The sequence below is a fragment of the Enhydra lutris genome, unplaced genomic scaffold, assembly GCF_002288905.1.
Source record: "Enhydra lutris kenyoni isolate GAN:26980312 unplaced genomic scaffold, ASM228890v2 scaffoldscaffold44, whole genome shotgun sequence".
NCBI classification, from domain to species: domain Eukaryota; kingdom Metazoa; phylum Chordata; class Mammalia; order Carnivora; family Mustelidae; genus Enhydra; species Enhydra lutris.
The window spans coordinates 14,524,451-14,544,886 of NW_019154128.1; the positions used below are offsets into that span (position 1 = coordinate 14,524,451).

The following is a 20,436-nucleotide window of genomic DNA, read 5'->3' on the forward strand; positions in this document are numbered from 1 at the left end:
TTTTTTTAATGATTTTATTTGAGAGAATGAGAGAGAAAAGGAGCAGGGGGAGCAGCAGGTAGAGGGAGAAGCAGACTGCCTGCTGAGCAAAGAGCCCAATGTGGGGCTTGATCCTAGGACCCCAGGATCTGAGCCGAAGGCAGATGCTTGACTGACTGAGCCACCCAGGTGCCCCAAGCTTTTACTTTTAAAATTCAAACTCAGGGGCGCCTGGGTGGCTCAGTGGGTTAAAGCCTCTGCCTTCGGCTCAGGTCATGATCTCAGGGTCCTGGGATCGAGCCCCACATTGGCCTCTCTGCTCAGCAGGGAGCCTGCTTCCTCCTCTCTCTCTCTCTCTCTCTCTGCCTGCCTCTCTGCCTACTTGTGATCTCTGCCTCTCAAATAAATAAACAAAATCTTAAAAAAAAAAAAAATTCAAACTCAGCTTTGTGCAAAGCAAACTACCATGCTAACAAGTTTTTCACCATAAACCGTTAGATTGAATCCTGTCAGTTCAGGTTAGGTGGGTCTGTTGCCAGGCAAACATCTCCTGCGAGAGTTACTGAGAAGTAACAAAGTAACAGCAGAAGCTCTCGTTTGTATTTTTCCTCATTTCATGTGTATGGTGTTTCTCGGTCCCCCCACTGTTAGCAACATGGGGTGAAATTAGAACTTTTTTTTTTTTTAAAGAGGAAGGCATTTTGGGAGTGTCAGGTGATTCTAATGAAGAAGTTCAGAAGCCTTTAATGAGATACCTTTATTGAGGTAAAGTTTGGAACCAAATTGTTTCTCTTGTAAATGAGGGTTAACAGGAAGCTCACCTGTTTCCGTTGGTCAGTAACACCTGATTGGCTTTGGTGGAGAAAGAGAAGCTCCAGCCTTGAGTGTGTGTGTTGCGGTTTTGCAACTGCATACAGGAGATCCACTAGTGAGGCTGAGGGCCACGTTTGCCATGGGCCCCGAGCACCAGGGCTCTGGTGTCCCTGAGGGACAAAATATAGGTTGGAAAGGTGACATGGCTGGTTCTACTGAGCTTTGGTGTAAAGCAGAGAAGAGGTGGGACTCAAATTCATTTTGCATGTTTCACCTAAACCACTTTGACCTTGGGGGATCCTTGGATTTCTTCATGATGTAATTGACCTCAAACAGAAAGTTTGTGTTTAGTGTCTGCTGGTTCCCCAGCAAGGCTGAGTGTTCAAAGGCTGGCTTTTAAAATAGACTGGAAATAAGTGGGGGAGAAAAGCCATTTGGAGCAGGCAAGACAGTGTGAGAGAGTCAGCCGGGCTGATGCACTGTGGCATACCCAGTGTGCCTGATATGTGGTGTTTCTACAGGTTCCATGTGGAGCATCTGCGGGGATCTGAAAAACTGCAAAAGGGTCAAAACACTTGTAATTAAAAGGAAGAATAAATTTTAAGATGTGCCAATTATTTTCTCTCAAGGACCTTCAGTGACCACCATGGAAAGACATGGAATTTAATTAGACCACAGGGGTTTCCAGCCACGATAAATCAAACTGCACGGAATAAGGCAATGATAGAATGGTACGCTCTGGGGTGAGAGAGTCCAGTGATGAATAAATTCATCTTACTGTAAAGAAGAGACACACAACAATTCAAGGCTTTTGAAAAAAGCATCATTTATTTCAAAGTACAACACAAAGTTGTATTTTTAAGAAATACACATTCAATCTTGTATCCCAAGACTTGGCTATGTGCATTTCAGTTTATCGTTAAAATAACTTCAGGTATACAAATGGTACATACCTCAAGTACAAACAGCACAGAAAATGTGTATGGTCTCAACCGAATGTTTTTACATTCATTCACGGTTCTTAAAGTTGACTTACATTTCTGTAATCTGCTTTTAAACCAAGACAGCCTTATTTTAAAAAAATACTCTGTATTTTTCAGCACAAAGTCCTCATACATTTTTAAAATTAGATCTTGGTGCATAATATTGCGAAATTATTAAAAACCAAACTTGGTAGTTTAATAAAATTGTCACATGCCAGGACTTCTGAATCAACTCAAATTATCTCCTTAGCTGTAAATGTCAAATTTGTGTTCAGACAGATAAAGGATGGAAGAAGACAGGTGGAGACTTGATAGCAGCTAAGGTTTTCAGATGTACAGGTCTTATTAGAGAGTTTGTGGCTGAGTCCAGACTTTTCCCTAAAAGCACAACAGCAAGTCTCATATTATCATAATTGCAAGAAAGATCTGAAAGAAGCGAGTGGCACAAGCCTGCCCTGCTTGAGTCGTTTTGCAAAGATGAGGAGGGTGGGGAGTGGGAAGCTACAGCAGTAACAGCCTTAGAAAGAGGTCTCAGAAACTGGCTTATCATGATCTGGATGAGGGACCCCCACTTTTGTTTTTTTGTTTTGTTGCCTAATTTCAATTCTCATGAGGGAAGTGCGAATTAGACCAAGGGTCGGAGCTTCTTCTTCCGATTGTGGGGCTCCATATCCGCCATGGGTTGTAGGTCTGCCCCAAGTCATCGGCTGGACTCGAGGTGGAGGGAGCGTGAGGAGCGGAGGAGTGTTCTGTGCCCATGAGGCCGATGCCTGGCAGCGCATTGGCTGGGGTGGTGAAGGGCAGGGCACTGTTCAGGCTGCTGGACCAGATCGAGTTGCTGAACGGCGTGGTGGACCACAAGCTGCTGGTGTTGCCAAGGATCGACTGACAAGACAGAAGACACGCAGCATGGAGCATCAAGACTGACAGGCGCACAGGTTCTACGCGGGTGACGCTTATGCTAGAAACTGGGGCTGGGCCAGAAGTGCTTTCACCTTCTTTATTTTGAAACAAATGCTTCACACATATAGCCATCTCAGCATCTGAGCGGATGGGTCTGCTGGCTTCAAGGGCTGGCAAACCACAGTGGGCCACACCCAGCCCGGCCTGTTTCTAAGTCAAAGGGCTGCGGGCACATGACTGCCCCGCTGGGAGGGCCCGTCCGGCCACGTCGGCACGACCGCAGGAGAGGGGAACAGATGCAAAGAAGCAGGACGGCCTGCGAAGCCTAAAATATTTACTGACCCATTTTAAAAGCAGCTTAACCATTCTTTAAAACTGAAGCCAGAATGATTTACAAGGAAAGAAGGTAAAGTATCTACTTTCAACCCTGAGTGTCTAATTTAGTTTTCCCGAGAATGAAGAGGGAATCACAGCAGGGTATCTTTCTGTGATCATTTTGTGAAAGCTGAAACCAGTAATTATCTTGGCAAGAATACTTCTTTGGAGCATGATCTCGACAGAAAAACTTAGCTGAAAAACCAACAAATGTACACTGGAAAAGCTCAAGCTAAGGTGCTCCCCCAAAGCAAAATTAATGCACCCTTCCAGCAGCTTGCTGCCGGGGCCCGAGTGGCTACAGGTCATAGAGGGTGAAGGCCACCCTCTGCCGCTGTCTGGCTGCCCCACACCTGCGGCTGACTTGCAGGTTGGGAAAAGGCAGTAATGCTTTGGCTCAACTCGGAGACCCACCCCACAGGAGCTCACTTGTGCTTCCTATAGTTTCCTGACTGTAATCACTGACAAATCCCAGTGGGTCACTTGGGCAGAGTATGAAGACACGGCAATGAGGACCAGAGAAGAACTAACCTGCCCCTTCCAGGCCATGCTCTGGCCTCTGTAATGGCGTCAGTCCCGCCTGAGGAGCAGTGACAGTAAGAGCAGGAGTGACGAGGGAGCAGGTGAGGCCGAGCCCCGAGTACTCACTGTGGCCGTGTGGGTCGGGGAACTGGAACTGGCTGGCCAGGAAGGGCTGGGATCCGTTGCTGGAGAGTCCCAAAGGTACGAAGGGCCACTACTGAACTCGCTCCAGCCTCTCTGGGAGGCCTGATTGCATGACCGAGATAACCCAAGTTTGCTGAAAACTTCTGCAAATAAGGAAGCAATCAAGTGTGTATTATTTTGCCATGCTCACTGGGGCATTTACTCAGAGGCACATGTCCCCGCAGCTCTCACTTAGGGCCCCTCACCTGCTCTGCCAGCTCCCACCACAGCCTGGGGAGAACAGGGCATAGGAGGTGTTCCCCAGAACGCAAGCGCACGGCACACAGTCTGAGCTCTTTACCCGGCCCGCTAGCTGGATGACCCAGTGCAAACATCCCACGGCTAACGTGACTGCAGCTAAAGCAAAGCTCACACTGCAGCCTCTAGTCTGGGACACCAAGTAAGGAGCCCAGCAGGGTCAGGAGTCACCTTTCAGACACACAATCCTTTCTTGAAGTTCTTAAATAACCGCTGGGGACCACAAACCAGCTGGCACTCCTGGCACTGAGCTGGCTCTGCCAGACGCCTGGGCCTCGGGCAGGTGGAAGAGGAGGCCCTTTAGAGAGGTTCCTGCTGGGCGTCCCTTGCTGCAGGCCGCTGTGCCAAGGGCTGATGGGGCCTGGGCCCAGGCATCTGTCTGGGAGAGCTCCAACAGCCCGGCTGCCCTGAGCCAGCCTGCGTGTTTTCTGTCGGTGCCTGACCACAGGGACAAAGAAACGCGCTGACAAAATGACAGGCTGGGGGCGCCTGGGTGGCCTAGTCAGTTAAGTGTCTGCCATCGGCTCAGGTCGTGATCTCAGGGTCCCTGCTTAGCGCAGGGAGTCTGCTTCTCCCTCTCCCTCTGGCCCCACCGCTTGTGCTCACTCGCTCTCTCACTCACTCTCAAATAAGTAAAATCTTAAAAAAAACAAACAACAAAAAAAAACTCTCCTAGTTCAGTGTGTTTCTCCACACATAAAACTAGACCTCATCTTCCCTTTTTCTTTGTCCACGTGCTTATTAGTTGTAGGTCTAGTGTTAAACACTCACCACCAGTTAGGTTAAAAGAATTTCCAAAGGCCGAGAACGAATTGAGGGGTGTGAAGTCAGGGCTGCTGGGGTTGCTGGCAGGACTCCACAAACCCGAGCTGGATGTTACAGGAGGAAAATGCAACACACAGAGATGTATACTGGTTAGTGCGCACAGGCCTGTTACACACGGCTTCGCAGACAGCGGGCGCTGCGTCACCCGGGGGCACTCAGGCTATGGAAGAAGACAGGCGCCTGTGCCAAAAAGGGTTCGGGCACAGAGAGGTTCTGAGCTCCTAGTCTACGCAGGAGCTGTGAGCCGGGCTCAAAGCAGGTGTTCTGCGGAGAGAACAGGTATTCTTTTTTTCCCTTATGTTGATCTTTTGGTAATGGAAGATTGATTTTAAAAATTTCCAATCCAGCACTCACCCCTTTCAGTACAGGGTGGGTCGAGTTGGGGCTGTACGGACAGTCTTTACTGTTACTGACCTGGGAAATCGAACCACAGCAGTCGCTGCCCATCACCGTGCCCAGGAGGGTTGCTTGGGGTCAGGGGAGCGCATCTCCAGTATTCAGTACACACTGTCCTGTACCAACTCTCAAGCATAGTTTGTTCTCTATGTGCTCACATCCTTTCTTACAACAGACCATGACAGGGAAGAAGGGCGGACACACACCTCGTCCTCTGTCGGGGGAGCCACCGGGCCTTCTGCTTCCACCCAACAGACCAGAGCTCCGAGAGGATGGCCTACTTGGAATCTCGGGGGGGAACACGGGTATGGACGGAAGAAGCTAGCCCTGCCTTTTAGCTTTCTTTTGATTAAGAATGGTCTACTGTACCTGTCTGAGCCATCGCTGTCGACAGGAGTGTGTGAAATGCCAAGGCTGCTGGAAAAATCTGTTTTGTTTGAAGAAACTTTAGCAAAGCCATTCCCGCCTGTAACAATGGACTCTGAATCAATCAAAGGCAATTCTACTGTGCCCAAAGCCCAGGTGTGACAAATAGGACCCCAAGCCACTCACCTGGGCTCTTGTCGTACCCGGCTGTGACTGCAGCAAAAGTGGGGTTGCCGTTCTTGCCAGGGAGTGAGGCTGCTTTTGTCAATTTGTGTTTGCTTCCATTTGGCTGCTTGGTTTTAGGGTCACTTGAAGGAAGAAGCAAAGAGAGGGGCCATTCCTCGTTAGTCCAGGCTGGAGGCCTGCTGGGGGCACTTGTCTTGGGCAGTTTGGCTGCCCTGAGACTGAGCCCATGCAGTGCCATCACTGTAGCTGGGCCCAGGTTTTGACGGGCAGCTGGAAACCGCCCAGGACAGCCCCCCGAGTATGGCCTGGCCTCACCTAAAATGCTGCCAGACCTAAGACTGCGCCGTCTGATGGGACACAAGGGACTTGGGGGAAAGGTGTGAAAACAGAAGGCCCCTAGAAAAGAGACCAGGACAGGGATGAGCATTTAGGGGCTGGCAAAGCTGCAATCCCATTGTAAAGAACACTGGATAGGGAGCCACTGGGTCGTGGGCTGAGGAGGAGACCAAGAGCTCACTGGCAGGCAATACTACGTGACAGGGTTCCAGTCTCTGGCCTGTCAGGACCTGGTAAGGGGCCCAGTACAGCAAGGGCCTCAAGCAGGGCAGCCTGCCCTCTGGCTCTTTGGCAAGAGAGAAAAACTGGGCAGGTTGTCTGTCATGTCAGGCTGGGTGGTTCCCCAAGGGCAGAGCAGGGATGGTGACAACATTGGGCTTGGCTTGCAGGTGTGTGTGTGAGGAAAACGTGCAGCACTGAGGGCATTCTGGCACTCACTAAGAACTCGCACGGGCTCCTCACTATTACTGAGGTTGCTGTTACACCAAGTTAGCCAAACACGGGGGGGCTCTGGGCCTCCACGAAGGAGCGCCATTGCGGGGTCCTGCCTGCCTGTCGGGAGGCTGCTGCCTCTGTGCATGGCACCTGGTGCAGCAGCTCTTGTGGTGGCCGGTCTTGGCCTGTAACTGCTGAGCTCTGCAGCCGTAAGGGCGGAATAAACATCCTGTAAAGCCGCTTCCTCAATGCACAGGGCAGCTATAGATCTTCAATACTTAGGATGCTCAATGCCTCTTGAATTAGAAAGTAATTCTACCAAGTTAAATGATGCATAGTTGGGGTCGGGCACCAACCCCAGGAAAGAACAGAAGATGGCAGAGGACAGGAGCGGTGGGATGGGACAGCAGGCTGTGGCCACTGAGCGTTTCCAATCCAAGGGTGCAAGCATTTACCGAACTTAGTTATCTGAAGGGTGGGGGACAGCCAGGGACCCACCTGCTGGAGCTGCTGTTGACGATGCTGCTGTAGCTGCCCCGGGTCGAGAACGGGCAAGGTGCAGCGGGGGGAGAGGGAGAGGCAGGTGTCGGTGAGGTCTGGCGTTGTTTCAAAAAAATGTCTGCGTTGAGGGTTTGCAGAGAAAGTTTATAAAGACTATCGGTAGCTGGAAATGAAAAATAAATGGTCTTGTTAATGTAGTGTTTTGATTTTTACTCTTGAAATTACTTTTGATGTTCTGATAGAATGCAGAACTCAACCGCTTCTATAAAACAAAAACGAAAACAAAAACAGCCAGCAAGAAAGCTTTTACATGTGTTTTGTTTAAAGGCTTGAAAGGGAAAAAGGAAGTCCTGCGTCTCTCTGCCTAACGAGGCATTCCAATTCACCGCTCCTCAGTGCTCTGCCAGATGCTCCTGGACAGCTTCTCCTGGCTCAGGGTGGGAAGGCGGCTCTTCCTTGTCCTTCAGGGGTGGGCAGGTAAAGTCAGTGCCTGGGACCGGACAGAGTCCCTGTATTTCCACCCAGGCAGGTGTGGGGGTGGCAGGCAAAACATCCCTGAGTCCTATAGCTTGACCCTACCCTGCTGCTGCCCCAGTCCAAGGCACAAGGATGCGAGCTCCTAGGATAGTCCTGCTGCCCTTTAGGATAATGTGTACACAGCTGTTTGAAAAATTTAAAAAAGAAAAAGCCTGCATAAATAAAGTATTAATTCTGCACTCACTAAGAGGAAACACACATAACTTCTTACAGAAAACGGCATCATCTGGCGAGGTTGCATCCGGCCCCAGCCACGGGGGCTGTGGCCTCTGCGAGCTCAGTCCCCATGGGCTCCTGGGGTGTGTGGTTGCGCACCTCCCCGCAGTTCTCCTGGCACAACGGCCCCGTCCTGTCACCCTCCTTTCCCATCCCTGCCCAGCACACTCTTCTGCTGGGGCACATTCCCACCCCATCCCTGCCTGACGGCCCTTCCTGGCACGTGCCAGCCCTGTCTACAGCGAGGACAGCCTGCTCTACTCCCAGTCTCTGTGAACGGTCTGTTTCATCTCACCTCCAGAAAGACCAGAAGCCGGCTCAGCACAGTGCTTCCACTTCCCTTCCCACACCCGTGGTTCTCCCCAGGCCCCCAGGGCTCAGAGCCCGGATGGAGCTGCATGTTCCCTCGCTGCGTCAAGGCAGCACCTACGACACCGCCATGCTAAGCCCCCTTCTTCTCAAAGCCTGAGCTAGCCATTCATTCCCCATCTCCAGTGCCACCTTGCACCTACCCCAGGATTCTGGCATTCCTCAGTGCTGTTGGCCCCTTATTCCTCCTTATTGCCTCCACTCCACCAGCTCTCACCCTTGATTATGTGGTTAATCCCCTTCCTATATGCTCTGTAGTCTGTTGACTCGATGCCCATGTTCAGGGACAGCCTATCTCAAAGCTCTCCACCTTTCTGCCTGCCTCGGAAGCCCCTGCAGCGCAGTGTGTCTGCTATCACCTCTACGTGGTAGGACCATTATTTGTACAACTGTCCTGATCCTTCCCAGCCACCCCTTGTAGGACACCTTCTCTGACTACCCCCTAACCCCCAAGAAGTGAGCCGGGAACTGTCTGCAGTGGGACAGTCCTCCTCTAATGGGATGTGTTTCACTGAGCCCAGGAGTAACTTAGTAAATGTTAGAATGCAAGAGGGGAAGTTAAGTCAGAAAAAGACTTTTTGGACTAACGCTTGAAGTAAGAAGAGAAGATGGGGGGAAGGTAGGAGGTGACCAAGAATAGCATAGGGCATGTGCAATTAGAGATCTTTTTGACTCAACAGATTTCCTCTGGGGCTTTCTGTTTGCCTTTCAACAAACCCTTGGATTTGTTGTCTTTTAAAGTCATGACGTTATTCGAAGAGAATTTTCTCAGCATCTCCTAGGGTCCAGGGAACCATGCTATAAGGGGTCCTGCCTGGGGGTGGAGCGATCTCTCCACATGGTTTTCCAGTGAGGTGCCGGCTAGCACAGCCGAGTGGAGGATGGTCTACCCCTGGGAAGCCTAGGAAGTGTAGCTCTGCTAGCAGGGGGTGTGGAGGCTGGAGATCTCAGCCAGGTCAGTTATCAGTGAAGGGTGGAAAAGGGAGAAAAGACGAGAAAACAGGGGGACAGGGAGTGTATTAGACTGATTCTTACTGGTTTCATGTAGCAGTTTTGTGTATATGATGGAGCCCTGCTGGAACTTTCCAGTAAAGCTGATGGAGACAGTGGAGAGGTTACAGGATGTGGGACCAGGGTAAGGTGTTCCTTGCTTGGAAAAGCACACAATCATTATGCAGACGTGGGCCCTGGAGAGAGTACACACTTTCTGCAGTGGCAAAGCCATCTAGCTGTCTGACAGGGAGCTCTGCCCCGAGGCACTGAGCTCTCGGAGGCATCGGCTGGCCTTCTTAGACGGGCCTGGGGAGGAAACAGAGGCCCACAGCATTCTGCTTTCCAAACATTTTCTTCTCCAGACCATTTGTCTGGCATTTCTTACATTCCTCCCCTCCTGAGGTGGGGATCCGAACTCACATGGGTTTGGATCTGGTCACCTTTTCTCCTCCACCCCAAAGGAGGGACAACAGCATGTTTGTCAGGTGCCACTTGGTGGTGACACTGTCATGGCCAGCTACCTGGTCTTGAAGGCTGTGCCCGGTTGATACCCCCTCTCTCCTGTACCACGTGTTACTCATGGCAGCAGAGCTCACGCTGACCTCGCTGGGCTGCAGACAACCCTATGAAACTGGCTCCCTGGGAACCCAGTATCCCCAGTGCTGAAAACGTCCCTCTGTGGGGGCGGTGATGTCTGTTTAATACGGCACGGCCCAAATCACAAAGTGGAAGCCAAGGACCGGTGTCCAGCTGAAACTCAGAGGGGAATCTAAGGAAACAAAAAGCATTCAGCCTGGACACCAGGACTACTGAGAGATTTGTTTCAAGATCTCTGAATGACCAGGGATTTAGGTTTGTATCTCATCCCAGGCAAAAAAAAAAAAAAAAAAAAAAAGTATTAAATAGTGCCAGAAAGTCTCATGGCAAATAGGACGCTAGAGGTTTTACCACAGAAAGTGTCTTTTTCCAGTGTACTTATACAGGTGAAAATGTAAAAGGCGCCATGTTTCCTGTACACTGTACCTGGATTTCCAAGTTCTTTTCCCCCTTCGCTTTACTGAGGGCTCCAATCACACAGTCTTCATTTAAATCCCCCTTTCCCCCAAACAATCTTTTGTTCAACTCTGATTTTCCCTTTGGCACAAACTGGCTAAGTGTGAGTTCACTCTAACACCGTAGATGGGTTAGTCCTCAAGCTGGTCCTCTCTTGACCCCAAACACCTATAATTAGGCCCCTCCCTTGGCCTGTGTCTGTTGCCTTCTATTCTGGGTTGTAAGCATGTAAGGCGAGGACTGCTATCGTATTTTAGTAGCCTGTGCTACTGCCATGATTTACTCTTGGCCAAGTCTGACAAACAAGGTCAAGAAGCTAGTGAGTAAAACAGAGAAACCTTCACACAGGTGGTTTACGTAAAAGATGTGGGTCAAGCTGAAGGAAGACTGAATTTTTACAAAAACGATTATTACACTGGTAAACGTTATGAGGAACTAGTCAGGCAAAAAATGGCTGTGTTAACAATTTCCTAAAGAAGTATTTCTTTGGGTGATTCACCGCTCCAGACAGATCTTCCCATTTTGTACACTGGGAAGTGGTGTGGTCTAGCAGCTCTGGAAAAAGAGCCCTCGTGTGAACTGTCTACTGGTTTTTCTGGTGTAAACACTCCTGCCACGGCCAAACAAGCTAGGACACTTTTACCAATGGCGGACTATTGAACAAAGGGCTTTGGCTGGCTGGTACAAGTGGCCTCAGATACCAGGCCTCCTTTTAAAGCAATACGCCCCACGGAGTTTTCCTGCCCAGAGCGGACCCCAGGGTTTCTCAACCCCCATACTCACAGCTGCCGGGCTTGTGAACTGGCACAGAATCCCATTCCGGGGGTGGAGAGTCTTTTTCACCTTCTGAGCTACTGGTGTTGCCTAGTTCTTGACTATTTGGGAGGAATTTTGCTAGGGCAGGTGGCCTGTTATCCACTAACTTATTTGTACCTACAGAAAAATCAGGAAACAAAAAAATCATTAATGGAGGATAATTCCTTTCTTTCAGGTCTGTTTCAATGAACCTTTTAATGAGCATGAGGATACCACCGTAGCCTTTTACAGGACCAATGACTACTAATCGATTACTGGTAACTCACAACTAATAATTACTAGTACAATGAATCATGAAAATATCCATATGGTCACACAAAAGTACCTTTTGTTTTCTGGGAATTTCGTGATTTGGATCCACTTGTCAATGCAGTTGGAAGAGGAATCTTGGTTGGGAGATTTCTGCGTTGTTTACTTTCCAGTGGGGGGGTATAAGGGAGCTCTAAAGAACTGAAAGACAATCATGGATGGAAAATACAAATTTATGCCTTTGTTTTGGATCAGAGAGTAGAAGTTACTGATCACGCTACAATTTCCATTGCATATGTTTTTCTCATCTGGCTTCCTCAGACGCTATGTAGTCATGGTCCTAACTTAACACTGGCTGCTTTCCAAATGCTTCCAAGACTGCTCAGAAGACATGCAGCATTTGCAGATTTATCCTTTGCTATTCTGAGTGCTGACGATGAACTGAGGTCCGTTGTTTGATACTATGGAATGGGTGAGAGCACCTACCTCACATCGTATGTATAAAGGCTTTGGCAAAACATGCTGTTTTGGGGGCTGCTAAATGCAGTCATTTTGCTTGTGAATGAGTCTCTCCCATTATCTGGACTACTAGCGGGATTCTTGAATGTGGAGATTCTGAAAGGTCTCCGACTTACAATGTCAAAGGGTCTGCACATTTGTCTCACAGAAACCATGAAATGAACCAGGGCTAAGTTCCTGGGTTGCCTATGAAAATCCACTAGCCCACTGCAGAGCAGGACTGACAGATTTGCCTAAGCTCTAGGGTGACTAGGGTGAGATGAATTTTCTTCTTTATTCTTAAACTCAAGGTTAAACCTGGGCAAACATTTAAGTATTATTTTTTATTCATTCAGAGTATATATGTGTTCTAAAAGATTCAGAGGTAAGCTTAACATAATAAACATTTATAAATAGAACTAATTGGCTCTGAACTTCCTGTCCAAGGCAAAATGGGAGGCATGCTGGGCTATTTTAGTTTCTACAGCCTGATGCAGAAAACATTAAAATCTGGGAGAGAAGCAATCTCTAGGAGAAATGGACAGATGACCTATAGAAGGTAACAGTGTGAACAATGTAACTGTCTGGGCCATAAAGGTATTCTTTATGAAGTTGCTTCTGTAATGGCCACCAAGATCAAGTCAGAGGCTTGGGAAGGCCTTGGACAGGAGCTAAGCTAGCTGTGGTCCAAGAAGGGTGTTTTCTGGTGAAGGCATGAGACATAACTGAGAGAACCCAGTGGCCCCTTACCAGGATTCTTCCAAAATTTATCAGTTATCTCCACCATTCTGGTGATGGCCAGAAAGCTGTCAGTTCAAGGCTGAGCAGAGCTTGCTTTTCATTAAAAATCTGAACAAGTTTACGCGCTGATGTAGATGTTCTAAAATGGGTGTGTCTCTGGCAATTTCCACCTTAGGGTACTTCCTGTCCTGTCCCCAACCCTCAGGTGTGTGACTCCAACACACCACTCTGGCCTCCCCGAGCCTGTCCTTTAGGTTCTTTTCTATGTACCACATCATCTTCCTTCCATTGCTACTCCAAATTCTCACTCCTAGAAGCCAGCCTGTTTCTGCTAGGTTCTGGGATGGGGACAGCACACCATACTAATTCACATCAGATCTTAAAGGTCAGAATGGTTTAAACCTCCCAGGTGACAGAATAATATATAAATATTAATAATAATATAAATAAACCCCTTTTAACATAGGCTATTTACAAATATTTATATGGTAGTAGGTTAAAGTCATTTTCTTCTTTTTTTTGTATCTCTGTATTTCACAAATTTTCTATAATAAATATGTATTAGATTTGGAATCAGTAAAAGAGCTAACCAAAAATCCAAAGGGCTCTGTTAACCCAAGTAAGTAGAATTTTTGGCAGGTTAACAAACCAATGTGAAAAAATTCACTTTTTATGGGCAAGAGTATTAATGTTACAGTTTTATAAACTTTTCATGTCCTTCCACTTCTGACTGACAGTGTTATTTAAAAATTCCACCTAAACAACAACAACAACAACAACAATAAAGGCTCCCATAAACCCTCTGGTGCTGGTGGCAGAGATGGGTGTGTGGGAATTATTTTTAGGTAAGTCATTTATAAGTATGGAGGTTGGGGGTTATTTATACAAAGCTAACTCTGTGCCACCGTTAAATTAGTTGGTTTCTTTTTTTTTTTTTTTAAAGATTTTATTTATTTATTTGACAGAGATCACAAGTAGGCGGAGAGGCAGGCAGAGAGAGAGGAGGAAGCAGGCTCCCCGCTGAGCAGAGAGCCCGATGTGGGGCTCGATCCCAGGACCCTGGGATCATGACCTGAGCCGAAGACAGAGGCTTTAACCCACTGAGCCACCCAGGCACCCCAATTAGTTGGTTTCTTAAGAAAAAAGATGTCAGACAACTATTTTATTTCTGCTGATTCATACTTTCCAAAATTAAGTTAAATGATCTTTATCAAGAAACCTTTTTAAAGGCTTCTGAGTAAAATAGGAAAGAGCCTACTTAATTTATAATTTTTTATTTTTTATTAACATATAATGTATTATTAGCGCCAGGGGTACAGGTCTGTGAATTGCCAGGGAGCCTACTTAATTTAAATGATTCTTTCTAAAAGGGAAAAACCTTAAGGTGGTTCAGATGCTAGGCTTGATTTTTGCTCTGTAATACAGTCTGTGCCGCTGTCTGGGGAAGGGGGAAGGCAGAGAGCTGAAGCCAAGGTCAGGGTGAGCCAGTGCTCACGGGTCTGGAGGCCAGTATGTGAAATGTGGTGCCCACGGCCCTGAGCCGAGTGTGCTATTAGGGCAGAGTAGTAAAGAGGACAATTACTCTGTGAAGGCTCCCCGCCACACCCTCATTTTAGATTATTACATTTAAGTCATATAAAGTGTTGGTAAATAGACAGACAACAAAAGGATGAATGGATAGCTGCTGTCCTAAGCCAGGCCTGGTTCCACTGTGCCTGAGCTGGAACTCTCATTTCCTGGCCTCTTGGACCTAATACAGTCTTTTGGAAGTCTACAGGTTCAACTTACTTCTATGGTGTTGAAGCTGGCCAAGATGGACTGACTGGCTTCTGCCATTGCGACAGCATGCTCCCCACTCCCAGGAAATGATTTTTTGAAGCGAACTTGAGGGAGTACAGTGGGAGGTGGCTGCACAGGCAGAGACCATGACTGAGGCACTGCTCTGCCTTTATCACCACCTATTTATAAGAAAAGAGATTCCTCGACATTTCAGGATTGGGTCTTGTAGCCTAGAGATAACAGAACATCCCACTAATACTGACTATCAGCGTTTTGGCTGACTGATAGATGGAACATTTATTCCCAATCATATAAAGCTTTCAAAAGAAGGTGATAATACATATATGCCTTATTAATGGTATCTCTTTTTAAGAGTGCATCTATACCCTGCAGATCATGGAATCACAGGTAACACACTGACATCATTTCTGAAGTGACAGGAGTTTTGGGTATCATTAAGATAAGGACTGGCAGTGATTTTACCTGAGTGACAGAGCAAGGCCTTTACCGTCATAACTCAGTGTAGACAGGGAATGGTTCTATTCAGAGAGGCCACATTTCTGGTTATTAAAAAAGCCAGTCTTTGTATGATCTCATGGATATGTGGAATTTAAGAAACAAAACAGAAGATCATAGGGGAAGAGAGGGAAAAAGAAAACAAGACAAAATCAGAGGGAGTCAAACCATAAGAGACTCTTAGTAAACAAACAGGGTTGCTGGTGAGGGGATGGGGCAACTGCATGATGGACATTAAGGTGGGCACTGGGTACTATATGAGACTGATGAATCACTGAATTCTATTTCTGAATAATAATACATTATATGCTAATTTAATTTAAATTTAAAAAATTAAAGAATATATGGCCTATTCTTTGTGAAAACAAACAAAAACAGAAACCAGTCTTTGTTTAACTCCATATCTGAGTGATGTACTAATGAATTCTGACTCTTTTAATAGATTTATCCCTGAGTTTGGAAAAACACAAAATAAAATTGGTGAGTTTAAAGAGATTAGATTAAGGAGATTAGAAGAGTAAGGCTGAATATGGATTTCTTCAGTTACAAAAGACAATTTGGAAAGACAATTCAGAGGACAGTGCTTAAACTATTTTGCTGGTAACAATTTTTCTCTTAACTATACACCAAGAGGACATGAGTTAGACTTGGAACTGTCCCTTGATGGAGAGCCAGTAGAGAATGGACTCCTGTAGCTTTCTGTTAACCAGAGACCCAAAGTCCTTATAAAATTAGTAGCATTCAAGTGAAATCTTTTATAAAATTTTCAAAATCAAATCTGCTAATGGTCAACTTATTTTATAAAAAAATAAGAATACTGTAGAAGAGGAAAAGGGATGAAGGTAAAAATTAACATGTAGTATTTGTCTAAAAAATACTATGTATCTGAGCTCAGGCATCAAGGCTAACACACAATGCAGAATGGGTAAAATCACCTGTAATTCTGCTAATGGTCAATTTATCTCATAAAAATTTGGAATATAACAGAAGTCAGTGGAAAAGGGATGAAGGTAAGAATTAACATGTACTATCTGTTTAAAAAATTATGTCTGACAGCTCACGCATCAAGGCTAATCATGCAGATTTGGCAAAAACCACCTATGGAATGGTTTTGTTACGGTAATTTTTAGAAGGTTGGTTTTTAAATCCGTGCTAAGAATTATAGCATGATTTTCTATTCTCACAAGATTTCCATGAAAACTATGGTTTTTCATAATCTGTATTTTTAGCCCCATTTACTTAAGAATATCTTATCAATCACCTAAGCCTGCTTTAAAAGGCCTAGAAGGATAATCCCTAATCACTAGAGTGTTGTTCCAGTCCTGGGATGCCAGAATGTTGTTAGCACTAATTAGTGCCTTAGGTTGATTTCTCTCAGGAGAGATCCGAGTGTGTCAACCATTGCTTCTAGCTGGATCAGATTGTTCTCAACAAACTGTGGGATTGGATCCAATAACAATTTGCACGTAAGAGTGAATTTTAGGTCTAAATATTCCATTAGTAATTAATGACTGCCATATGCTGTATTATTTCATAAATTCAGAGACGAGGTTTCATTTCACTAGCATTAACACCTAATTTTTAGGAGCTGTTGATTCTGTGGAGGAGACTGCCTGTGCCTGAGTTAGGCCCTTCTAGGGAAAAGAGTCCAGTTTATTGGTGTTTCTGGAAAGCTCACGTATTATTCCCAGAATCAAAGAACAGATCTTCCCAAAATGTAAGGCCAAAAAAAAAAACAAAACAAAAAAACGTAAGTCCAATTCTAATGATAACAATGCTTTCCTTTAGTAATTTTTTTTTAAAAAGATTTTATTTATTTATTTGACAGAGATCACACGTAGGCAGAGAGGCAGGCAGAGAGAGAGAGAGGGAAGCAGGCTCCCCGCTGAGCAGAGAGCCCGATGTGGGGCTCGATCCCAGGACCCTGAGATCATGACCTGAGCCGAAGGCAGTGGCTTAACCCACTGAGCCACCCAGGCGCCCCTTTCCTTTAGTAATTTATACGCAATTCTCTCAACCTCCTAGGTCAATGCTCACTTATCACACAAGAAGGTAAATATCAGCTTCCATGCTATTGGCCATTTTGTACAATCAACTATGAAGGGCATGAACAATGCTAAAACTAAACTTAGCTTATTCAGTAGATCTAAGGTTTAATGAAAGTAACCTTAGTTAATGACCTACTAGTTCAACTTCATTCACTTGAGGAAACATTCTGCAGCAAGCCTTCCCTGTGGGGCCCACCAGAATCCTGTTCCATGGTGACTGGAATGACTGGAATGGAGTTATTTCATAGTTAATTCTTGTCTGATAGGGGATATTTGCCCTGAGTTTTTTTTTCTTAAATTGGAGAGAGGGAGAGAATCTTCAGCAGACTTCCGCTGAGCGCAGAGCCCAACTTGGGGCTTGTTCCAAGGACCATGAGATCATGACCTGAGCTGAAACCGAGAGTCAGACTTTGACGGACTGAGCTACCCAGGTGCCCCCTTGCCTGAGTATTTTTCAGGTAAGAATAAATTCTTTCAAGTTTTATGACACAGAATTCTAGAACCCAATTGCAGCTCTGCGTTAGTAAAGAGACTCAGCTCTTTTTGAGAAAGTTATGCTCCTATCTGTGGTTAAACCACCAAGGCCACCTTTGTACGGAACTGAAATGGCTTGCTGCCTGGGAACGAACTACCAACCTAAAATTTCATCCTAAATTTTCAGAACAAGTCCTTAACTCTGCCTTTTCCATGTCTGATATCAGCAGCATGTGGTCCCCAATCAACATCAGGTATTAGAAAAACCCTGAGAGGAGCATGATGCAGCTGTGGCTTTTGTTGCAGAAACCCCACAGTAACCAACCCACCACAAAAACATGACCTGATTCACCAATCATTTCTTCTGTATACCTGATTTCTCTGCATACATTTGTTTTTCTTACCTGGGTTTCACATCTGTTGGGATTTCTTTCTTTAAGAGTTTTTTGCTTTTTTGCTTCACTTGAGACATTTCATTTTCCTGTTTTTCAGGCATGGCTTGTTTTCCCTTTTGCTTTTCTGTATCCTGTAAAAAATGTACACTTAATTGCTATGAAGGATTAATAAAAATGAGTGATACAGCCCTATATGAAGGCAGAGACACAAAATCGAAGAGGCAGCAGATACAACATGTTATATGTATAAAAAGAATAAACTTTTTCTATCTTTATTGTAGTTCTGTCAATTTTTTAGCCTTTGCTTTACTGTAATTATGTTTTGGAGAGCCTGAATTATAAAGAATGTTTTTATTTATACTCATGTTCTGCCTGGGATGGGTGGTGGCAGTGGCAAATTGGTAGCTTCTCACTTTTTAAGCACAGGGTTGGGTGTGTAAAACCTTGCTCTTTTACAAGAAAAGTCAGCTTGGAGTACAATATAAAGTCCTACACTTCCGGCAATGTTGCTAATCCTAAGTACAGGTAAAATCTGGGGCGAGAAAGCAGTGCAGGCAGCAATACACGTTCACACCTGTTCACCAAGTGTTCACAAGCAACACCGTGAGCATGGAAGTGTTACGGTGGGTTTAATGCTAACCATTCACCATCAACGAGAGGGGCTTCATTATTTATTCACTTACTCAACCGACACTTACTGGTCACCCACTTGGTGTTGGGCAATGGGGGCTTCCAGGGGCCCAGACCCTTTCCCCAAGGACTGTGAAGTCTAGCAGGAGGCAGACACATATGATGGTTAGAGACTTGTACCCTGGTGGAGGGCTGTTCACGGGCTCTGACTAGAGCAGAGAAGGGCTGTCTTACCTGGCTTGAGTGTGGAGCCTGCACGGAGAAGGCCATACCTACGCTGTACCTTACAGCTATGCTGTGTCACTGGTCTGCCCACTGTGGTTTCTGGTCCCTGACGGGTAAGTACGGAAGCCACACTTAGGCATGTTTATAGTAAGTCCACACCGTTGTGGCATCCAAGCATGAGACCAGTGGCCTGGCCTCCCAAACAAGGCACAGATCTGTTCAGGTCTTATTGAATTCATTGGGGAGTCCCATGTGGCATGGGTATGTACCGCCCATATGACAGACTAGAAAGAAACAACACCCTGGTTCTTCACCCCCACAAAGCTGGAGCAACACGGTGTGCAGGGAAACACTGAGGCTAATCGGGAGATGGAAAGGGGAAGGACAGGCTCAGTCAAGTGGCACAGCTGTGGGTACAGGAGTTACTGGTACGGGTCAATGAAATGCTACCCAGCTTCACCATTTATGGTCATTAAGGAACCCTGGGTTTTAACAGGTCACATCAGGTCAATCTGTTTAACTGTCAGGAGTAAATAACCAGAGAAAGGGCTAACCCACCCTCTTGCCCACATACCTTTTAAGACTATTCTGAGTTATTCAAGAAGTATTTCTTGAACACTTGACTCATCAAGCACTTTGTACACCATGAGCTCTCTGAGGATAAAGAGATGGGTCTTTTTGTCCTGTTGTTTCCCATGCACAAAGCACTCAGGTGCTTAGTACCTAATTTTTTTTTCATTTTAATTTACCTTAAAAAAGACTGAGTATAGCTGACACAAATGTGACACATTTCAAGTGTATGACATAGTGATTCAATATCTGTTATGCTATGCTCATCACAAGTGTAGCTCCCATCGGTCACCACACAATGCTGCAGTGATATCATTGCCTACATTCCCTATGCTGTGCCTTCCATCCCTGTGACTTATTCAGTCCACAACTGGAAGCCTGTATCTCCCACTCCCCCTCACTCATTTTGCCCATTCCCCCTCCCACCTTGCCTCTGGCCACTACCAGTTTGTTCTCTGTATTTGTGGGTCTGATTCTGCTTTTTGTTTATTAATTTGTTTTGTGTTTTACATCCCCCACATGTGTGAAAGCAGGTGGCATTTGTCTTTCTCAGTCTGATTTTTTTTTTTTTTTTTAATTTTTTTACCTAGCAAAACTTCCTCCACCCGTGCAGTCACATAGCAGGAGCTCATCCCTTTTTAATGGCCATGTAATATTCCACTCAAGCCTTCCTTTTTGAATGAATGGGTTGAGGAAGGTTGGAAAACACATCTGTGGGATAGTGACCTGTCAAGTCTGTTATCTAGTTAGGAAGAAAACACACACAACTGGCAAGCAGATCAGTCAGTAAGAAATAAAAGCACAGAAACTGTATGCAAGAGCCCTGAGGAGGATGACTAAAAACCAATCCGGAGGGAGGACAGAGGTAATGGAGCCACACGGAGTCTGTGCTGTGTCTGTAAGAAACAAATGGTGGGGAAGGAGATGGGAGGAGCGGGAGGAAGTGAGCAGAGAGGGGAGAATGATGCCAGGGGTGCACAGAGAATGGCGGCAGATGGGGTCAGCTGGAGAGAAGCGTTAGGAGAAAAGCCAGAAAGGCAGGAAAGGAAGTGACGAAACGTGAAGAAAGCCTGCCCTGAAAATGCTTTCCAAATGCTTATTCATATCACTGAAACCGTTGGGATTCCACTCAAAGACGAGTAGACAGCATTCTACTTCTTTGAAGGAATCTGTTTGGTTATAATAAAGTACAGAACTCCAGGACTACGCACTGTCCTGAGGGCACACAGAGCACCCCACCAAATGTGACAGACCCAAAGGGGAAGG

The 20,436-nt window shown here is 46.1% G+C and overlaps 1 protein-coding gene across 2 annotated transcripts in view; it reads right to left on the reverse strand.

Annotated features, from left to right (window-relative positions):
* Positions 1 to 1,600: 1,600 nt before the first annotated feature.
* LOC111155839 (transmembrane protein 131) overlaps positions 1,601 to 20,436 on the reverse strand; it is a 216,665-nt gene continuing 197,829 nt past the window's right edge. For both annotated transcript variants that reach the window (XM_022516255.1, XM_022516256.1), the window contains 9 exons: positions 17,755 to 17,876; positions 11,371 to 11,495; positions 11,013 to 11,162; positions 7,059 to 7,224; positions 5,790 to 5,911; positions 5,607 to 5,703; positions 4,788 to 4,885; positions 3,702 to 3,862; positions 1,601 to 2,660 (listed from right to left, as the gene is read on the reverse strand). In XM_022516255.1, coding sequence (XP_022371963.1) covers positions 2,376 to 2,660; positions 3,702 to 3,862; positions 4,788 to 4,885; positions 5,607 to 5,703; positions 5,790 to 5,911; positions 7,059 to 7,224; positions 11,013 to 11,162; positions 11,371 to 11,495; positions 17,755 to 17,876 — 1,326 coding nt within the window. In that variant the 3' untranslated portion in view covers positions 1,601 to 2,375. The remainder of the gene's footprint in view (positions 2,661 to 3,701; positions 3,863 to 4,787; positions 4,886 to 5,606; positions 5,704 to 5,789; positions 5,912 to 7,058; positions 7,225 to 11,012; positions 11,163 to 11,370; positions 11,496 to 17,754; positions 17,877 to 20,436) is intronic.